We start from the raw sequence: 8,502 nt of genomic DNA, 5'->3' as shown, positions 1-8,502 counted from the left end.
ATGACGTCTGGAGATACATATGTTTTATATGCCGTTCGGAAAGTGCACGATTATACTATAGGATGTGGCATACCAATTAGGGCGCCGATCGATGGAAATTACGTAAATGGATGCCTGACGGAGTTTGAGAAATTTATCGAGGGTGGTCGCCCAACTTGGGTATGGTTCGAGGAACTGCTGGGTGTTTTGCCTCCAACAAAATGCATCGACAAGTTTACGGTAAAATACAGTTGGATGCAGGAGACTTTCGGTGAGCTTCCTCATGGCGCCGATGATGCAACGGTTAGGAGGTATGCCCGGAAGTATATCATGATACTTTTGGGGACTCAGCTATTCGGCGACAAGTTCAGTACTCGCCTTCATATTCGGTGGTTGCCATATGTAGCCAGGCTTGAGGACAAAGGTGGGTACAGTGGGGGATTAGCTGCTCTCTCATGGTTATACATGTGCATGTGCCGCATGGCAAACATGAACGTTGTAAAGTTAGTCAGTCCATTGCAGCTGCTTCAGCCATGGATCTTTTGGCGATTTTTTAGTTTCAGGCCCGATGGATATAGCCCCTTTGGTTGGTCTTTGGCCTCGAGGTAGTGTTCTATATATTTATATGCTATGTTTGTCACAATTTTTTGGTGTTATTTTCATTTAGTGATAATGTATGTTTCGGGTGTAGGTAATCAGGTCACAACCTGACCGTAAGCGAGAAGGGACCTCAATCCTGTTAGCCCAATCACACATGGCAGGGTCTTTGGTTCAGAGAATATCAAACTGGTAGTCAAATTCAACCTCAGTCTTGGCATAAGTCGCATTTACCAGAAGTCTACGTGCATCCTTGCCCCTTAAAAGTCGGGGCAAAATTTGCGGTTACATGTCGAATACAGAATGCACGATAGGCAGCGGATGGTAGCCAACCTCCGTTGGTATCCTCCAGTGCAGCCATGATCCCGTTGTGCCGATTCGATATCACTAGAATACCCGGACGTGGAGTGATGTGCTGACGAAGGTGGGATGGAAAGAACGACCACGACTCCGCATTCTCACCCTTCACAAGTACAAATGCAACAGGAAGGATGTTGGAGTTGCTGTCCTGAGCAATCGCAACGAGCAATGTATCCCTGTATTTGCTGTACAAGTGAGTTTCATCAACACTAACCAACAGCTTGCAATGTCGGAAGGCCTCAATACACGGTGGGAATGTCTAAAAAAACTGGTGGAAAATAAGCATGCGACTTATCCACTTGTTCATCCACTCGCACAAGACTCGTCCTCAACATTGTAATACTACCCGACATCATTGTTTGCACACCTAGCATCCATTGCGGCAACTCATTATATGACTCATCTCAGTCTCCGTAAATTTGTACCACGGGCTTATGTTTAGCCAACCAAACCCTCCTGTAAGTCGGTCTAAAACTAAAATGTGCCTCTGTCGCATTCAGTAGTACCTTGATACACACGGCAGCATAAGCTCTAATCATAGGCATTATGAATGTCGAGATCACATGATAATCAAGACTCCTGTGATCACTCGATATTGACGTGGCCAGACAAGTATGAGGTCCATTGTACCATTTTACCTCTCAAATACCTCTGCGCTGGCAGAGATTGATTCGAATCAACCATGTATACCGTTGGCAAATTCCTTACACTGCTTGTAGTACTTGCGATAATCGGCTCCACTATTTTGTACTGAACCCCATGTTGGATACTATAGGTATTCACGCTTATGGCCTTCTCTTTATCCTGAAAATGCTGGCCAACCTGAAACTCCGCTAATCCTCCAATATCCTGTGTATCTCTAGCTCTAAATCCAACACGTGCGCCAAGTACCCCATGTTGTCTCATGACATCCAAGTCCAAAGTTGAAAAATATGGGAGGTACTGCTGATTACCTGAATTGGACACTCCACCACCCCCAGCTGGATTACTCTGTGCTATGTCATCACCACTATCATCAACAATTGTCTCGGGCTCCACATCATCATCCCGCAGTACATCATCCACACCATCCGGTACTCCACCCTGTAATGAAACCGGTGCCAAATCAATAAATCCGGCAATCATAGTATCACTTATTTTTCCATCATGACTGCGGTTTAGATCACCTACGAAAGACGAGGAGGCAACCAACATTGCCTTAGGTGCAATCACAGGCACAGATGAAGAGGCACCGACAGGCCTCGAACTAGAACAGGCTGCCATTATTGCTGGAGTAGGGATGGCAATTTCTCCCGGTGGGGCGGGTATCCGCGGAAATTTATCTGCCGGAGAGCAGATATGGGGAACGTTTTTTCCTGCAGGTGGCGGGGACGGGTACCCGGCTATTAAATGGGGCGGGCAGGGGAAAAAATACCCGCCCTGTGGGTACCCGTATAAACCATCTCCTTCTTCCTTTGCCTCCAGCTGTTGCTTCTCTTTTCCAACAACAGTGTCACTGCCGTCTTCCTCCTACCTCGTCACCTCGCCAGCCACGCCAAGGTTCTCTCGGTGCTTACAAGCCTCATCGTTGGTCACTGCCTCCTCTCTCATTCACATCGTAAATCACTGCCCTATCACTCACTGTCATCGCCTCATCATCGCCATTCGTCGCCTCCTGCTCCTTGCTCGTTCATCATCATTGCAGCCTCCAAATCGGTCTTCTTCGTCGCTGCCTCCTCAAGCAGAATCGTCACCGCCACCAGCACAATCGTTGTCGCCTCCGACAGCCTTTTCGCCGCTGTCTGCCGAAGCCTCGTCATTGCCGCATCAATAAGGCCCTTTCTCTCTGATTAGTTTCTTTTGAGGTTTTTTTTTTAACATTTGGGGTTTAGGGTTTGTTCAATGTTTCAAATTGTTTATCTTCTGCGTTTATATCTTTATTTCTACAATTATTGTTGAATTTTTATTTGGAAATTCAGGATTTGTTCAATTGCTAATTTTCTGTATTTAAAATTGTTTGAAATTGTTAATCTTCTTATTTCTGTTTGGGCAATTGTGGTTGAATTTTGATTTGAAAAATTAAGATTTGTTCAATTGTTAATGTTCTGTTCTTAAAATTGTTTATTGTTCTGTGTTTGAGATTATTAATTTGTAAAATCCGCGGATATGCAGGTCCCTGGCGGATACGGGATCCCCGTTACCCGTGGCGGGGATGGGGCAGGGACGGAGGGCGGATTGTGGTGACGGGGGCGGGGCGCGGGGGGCATGTCTCCGCCCCCATGGAGACCCGTTGCCATCCTTATGCTGGAGGTTGGGGATTCTGGTTCAAACCTCCTGAGCTGGAGACTACATCTATAAGATTGGCCAACAGCTCAAGAGTATTTACCTCAGGAAACTGCTGACGACAATGGAACATAACTTGCAAATCTTTGTCACTCCTTATGACAAATAAATCGCACTTCACATAATCTCGTAAAACTGAAATCGGAATTCTATAGAATAACTTTTCAACCCGTTTCACGCCTTGCAATCCCAGTTTTTGGATTATAGAATTCAGGAACTCAATGAAACTCGTTGAAGGTTTCAGAGAAATAGTAAGGGGATCCTTATCAAGTAAACTTAATTCTGGAACGCGTTTTTTCTTAATTGACCATCTATAGTGCACCAATACTAAAAAACTATCCTCACTAGCCATTGTGTTTTATTATCATAAGGAATTCACGTTTAGATCATATTTATAGACATTGCTTTCACACTAAATCGAATTTGGGGAATTCGATTTATGCATAAAGCTCAATACATAGTAAATTGAATTCGACTGTTTCGATTTACTATGCACAACGAACCTGCCTAATTCGAAGCATATCGATTCGAAGTACTAGCAGCCAAAAACCATAGATGAATTGAATTATACTTATTCGATTTACTAGGGTTCACAACATGCATGCATAAATCGATTCAACCCACTTTTATTTGTATGAAACTCTAGTAAACTGACTCAATGTCATTCGATTTACTACCAACGTATGTAAATCGATTGAGACTCATTCGATTTACATAAAATTCTGTATTAAAAAAATCTATATGATATTTTTTGTTTAGATGGTTTGTGTAATTTATGATTGACTTTAATTTATTTAAACATTTTATCCTAATATATAACTCACCTGTTTAACTAATTACTTTAAAATTAAGATAAAGAAACTTCATATTATACCAGTCCTAAAATTTTAATAAGGCAAAGACTCTAATTAATATATATAAAATACTATATTACCAGTATTTGTATTAATGTTTACAGAATTTTTACACAAAAAAATATATAATTTATATTTATTTTTACTAAAATTTTATATACATAAATTAATACAAGTTATATTCATATTTTTTTTAAATTTATATACATAAATGAACAAAATTATTTATATTAATTAAATAATAATAAAAAATGCTAAAAATTATTGACCCAAAAATTTCTATAAGGCATACTAAATATTTGGGATTAATATCTTGCTCATACTGATTTTTTCAATAAATCAATTAATTCAATTTAACCGTAACAAAATAAAATAGTATTCACTGTCATTTTTTAACATTATTCCCAGTTATATTTTTTTCTAATTCAGAACCTGATAATATTCGAGAAGATAATTTCATGTGAAAGAGAAAATAGAGTCCCACACTCACCGGCCAAGGCACACGTAATAAACCTACCAATTACCAAATATAAAAAAAAAAGAAAAAGAAAAAAAGAGAGAGATTGAAAGAATCATGGCACGTTCACAATTAAAAAGGGGAGGCAGTTCAATACCAAAATAACAGCCGAGGGCAGTTTAGTCAATTAACAGAAACAGATGGCAGCCTCGTAATTAAACTGAAGGCGTTATCACTACGGCAAGTGGTGTTAACCGAAGAGGGCAAAAGGGTCATTATAGTGAATAAAAAAACCATTAACGTCAATCATAAGTAAGGAGCATTCCTTCACACGTTTTTGCCTCCGAATTTCTCAAAACCCGCTAAACAAAACAAAACAAAACAAACACAATAGTAACTTCCACGAACACAAGTGGTGTAATGGTGTTCGGAGTTTGAAACTTGTTCAAACGTCAAAACCCCCAGAATTTCCACCCAAGTCACCTTCCACTTTGCTTAATAAGGTATCATACATATTCTCATGTTCTATTTTATTTATTTTTTAATTTTTTGTTTACCATTTCTGTCTTGGTTTTCATTTTCCTCTGTTTGATTTTTTTTTTTTGGTTTTTTTGGAGTTGAAAGATTCATTCTATCATTGGGTTCCTCAATGTTCTGGGTTTTTTCTTTTTCTTTCTTTCTTTCTTTTTGTGTCCTAAAATTTTGTTTCCTTTTGCAGAGTATTTTGTGTCTCTCAGTTTGTTAATTTATTCTCTTTTGAGTCAAATGCAACTCTGGCTGCTCTGAAACTGGATCTTCTGCTCTCTTGATTTGCCTATATTTCATCTTATACTGAATTTCCCAATGGTGTCTTTTATATAACCCAGGGGTTGGAATTATACCTTAATGTTTTACCTTAGTTTGATTTATTTTATTTTTATATTGGTTTTTAATGTTTGATGTTGTAATTTGATTATCATGGATCAAATGAATCTAGTTCCTTTAAAAGCAAAGATTTAGAATACTCTTGAACATCTATTCATCTTATTTTTCTTCAATTTTTATTCAGTTCAATTCTGCGAGGGGAGAAAGTTCAGCTTCTACTCTTTTGTTGCAGCTGAATTGAGATATATAATATAATTTCATGGGTTCAGCACCAGAATTGTCCCTTAAGAGAAGTTCTAGTAAGCTACTTGGAATTAGGGCCATTGAATACTTGAAAGGTGGTCCTGTTTCCTTCAAAACCCACCAAGCAATTGTTCTGATTGTAACATTTTTGGCTTATACTAGTTACCATGCCACCAGAAAAACCACAAGTATTGTTAAGAGTGTTCTTGATCCTCAATCATCAGATATAGGATTGAGTCTCCCGAAAAAGAAGAGAATTTCTTCAAGTGTTCTTGGTAATGGTTGGGCACCATTCAATGAATCAGATGGGACTTCCCTTCTTGGTGATGTGGATGTTGCATTCCTTTCCTTTTACGCATTGGGGATGTACTTTTCAGGACACTTCGGTGATCGATGTAATTTAAGGATTTTTCTTACTGTGGGAATGCTAGGAACTGCTTTGTTCACTTCACTATTCGGGGTAGCTTATTGGGCAAACATTCATAACTTTTACTATTTCTTAGTGGTTCAAATGATTGCTGGACTGTTTCAATCAACTGGATGGCCTTCGGTTGTTGCAGTCGTCGGAAACTGGTTTGGAAAGAGCAAGAGAGGGTTGATCATGGGAATATGGAATGCTCACACGTCCGTTGGGAACATCACAGGATCCTTGATTGCTTCAGCTATGTTGTGTTATGGATGGGGATGGTCCTTTGTTGTGCCGGGACTTATGATGGCTTTCGTCGGCTTGATGGTTTTCTTTCTATTGCCGGTTGCACCTGAGTCTGTGGGAGTTAGCAGAGAGGAAGATGAGTGTAATTCACCCAAGAAAAGTGGAGATGAAGAAGTGAATGAGCCTCTCTTAGCACCGGAGAATCCGGCCGAGGAAGAACCAGTTGGCTTCCTTGAGGCCTGGAAAATTCCTGGGGTTGCCCCTTTCGCACTCTGTCTGTTTTTCGCCAAATTGGTTGCATATACATTTCTTTATTGGCTCCCCTTCTATGTTAGCCACACAGGTACTTCAATTTTCTATGCTAGGGAGAACAAAAAAAACAGCTAGAACATTTAGCATTTATTAACAAATTCATATAAGATTGTATCTTTATGTTTGCAAGTAGTCACAATTTCTCATTTATGTTCATTATCTTGCAGCAATTGATGGGAAATATCTATCCAGTGAGACATCAGGGACATTATCGACTTTATTCGATGTTGGTGGGGTTCTTGGAGGGATTCTAGCCGGCCACATTTCCGATCACTTAGATGCTAGAGCCATAACAGCAGCTAGCTTCATGTATTGTGCTATACCTGCTCTGTTCTTCTACAGAAGCTATGGTCATGTTTCATTGATTGTGAATGCTGCATTGATGTTCATAACTGGTATGTTTGTGAATGGCCCTTATGCCCTCATAACAACCGCTGTTTCGGCTGACCTGGGAACACATAAGTCATTGAGGGGGAATTCGCGAGCTCTAGCAACTGTCACGGCTATCATCGATGGAACAGGTTCTATTGGGGCTGCAATAGGACCTCTATTGACCGGTTATATATCGGCCAAGAGCTGGAGTGCAGTTTTCACAATGTTGATGATAGCAGCTTTAATTGCAGGGCTGCTTCTTACTAGGCTTGTAATGGCTGAGGTGGCTGCAAAGATCGAAGAGTCGAGGTCCAACAGAGCACCGGAATGTTCCCTTGATGTTTAAAACTTTGAGGAGTTTCCGGTATACTACCTGGCTGTGTAATGATGCGGATAGTTCTTGTGAAGCATCATTTCATGGCTTCAGGTGATCAAATTCATCAGATCATGCACTGCAGTGGTTGAAAATGGAGATGTTTAAAGGTTTTTAAACATTCTTCATGTTATTGGAATAACAGTTTCCAATGTTATTTGTATGTACATCTTGTGATATATAGTTACCCTCAATTGCCCCCATTCTAGTATAGATTAATATAGTGTTGTCCTTAGAAATGAGCTTTGTCAAGAGCTTCTTGTAGTTTTTTGAATATGGAAAAAAAAAAAAAATCAACCACATTGTTTGTGAGATCAAGAATCAAAGATTTCAAGTGTGTTTACAACTTGATCTTGGCTAGGATTTTTTCAATGGATTTCATTGATGGGGTGCAAAGAGTTTGCAATAATGTAAAAAAGTATAAACTCTATATGTGCCCCCTCAATTTGACTTGTATCTTCTAATTTGAGGAATGTGTCTTGGCCTTCTATTTTGCTAAGTTCTTATTAGCATTTCTTATTATAAATTTTGAGTGTATTTTGAAACAAATGGGTGTAATTGCTGAATCACAATGATCGGAATTTGGAAAATCAATTCTCATTTAAAATACATAGTTGAAAGTTGAAAAAGAATAACAAAATATTATAGCAGAAATTATCAATAAGTCGTTTAGGAACTATAAAAAATAGATTGAATAATAAAATTTTGTTATTAAATTAATTATTATATATTTGTATATAAATATATATATTATTTATTTTACTTTTAATATATATTTTATATATTAACAGATAATTTATATAAATAATTAATTTAATAATTGATTTTTAGTGTATAAATAATATAATCGGTATAGTTGCAAAATCAATAATTTGATCTGCAAAGTTGGTTCAATCATTTGGCAAATGCACAGATCTCAACAAAAACACAAAGGGTACAAGTACAATTATATTGATGGATATGTACAAGATATTTGGACTGTATAGGAGATTGATTCGGTTCATTTTCTGCTACAAATTCAGAAAAAATATTTCATGGTACAAGAAACAGGCGAAGTGATATCTGATTTATGAGCATTATTATGCATGTTTGTCAGTGAGTGAATCATGAATTCTTT

General features: G+C 38.5%; 2 protein-coding genes across 2 annotated transcripts; both read left to right on the top strand.

Annotated features, from left to right (window-relative positions):
• On the top strand, window positions 1-674 carry LOC107477431 (uncharacterized). The gene is made up of 2 exons (XM_016097443.1): window positions 1-584; window positions 671-674. Exons 1-2 carry the CDS (start codon window positions 1-3, stop codon window positions 672-674), a joined length of 588 nt encoding a protein of 195 aa, XP_015952929.1.
• Window positions 675-4,897: 4,223 nt separating this feature from the next.
• On the top strand, window positions 4,898-7,884 carry LOC107477395 (putative glycerol-3-phosphate transporter 1). The gene is made up of 3 exons (XM_016097402.3): window positions 4,898-5,072; window positions 5,618-6,671; window positions 6,808-7,884. Exons 2-3 carry the CDS (start codon window positions 5,693-5,695, stop codon window positions 7,356-7,358), a joined length of 1,530 nt encoding a protein of 509 aa, XP_015952888.1. The 5' UTR covers window positions 4,898-5,072; window positions 5,618-5,692; the 3' UTR covers window positions 7,359-7,884.
• Window positions 7,885-8,502: the final 618 nt, after the last annotated feature.

The sequence above is a fragment of the Arachis duranensis genome, chromosome 3 (genome assembly GCF_000817695.3).
Source record: "Arachis duranensis cultivar V14167 chromosome 3, aradu.V14167.gnm2.J7QH, whole genome shotgun sequence".
In the NCBI taxonomy this organism is placed as follows: domain Eukaryota; kingdom Viridiplantae; phylum Streptophyta; class Magnoliopsida; order Fabales; family Fabaceae; genus Arachis; species Arachis duranensis.
Note: the sequence above shows the minus strand (reverse complement) of the source record. Positions and strands in the feature narration are given on the sequence as shown.

Coding starts and splice junctions, on each gene's coding strand:
- LOC107477395 (XM_016097402.3), top strand. CDS start 5,693: ATGGGTTCAGCACCAGAATTGTCCCTTAAGAGAAGTTCTAGTAAGCTA. Junction 6,672..6,807: donor CTTCTATGTTAGCCACACAG/GTACTTCAATTT, acceptor ATTATCTTGCAG/CAATTGATGGGAAATATCTA.
- LOC107477431 (XM_016097443.1), top strand. CDS start 1: ATGACGTCTGGAGATACATATGTTTTATATGCCGTTCGGAAAGTGCAC.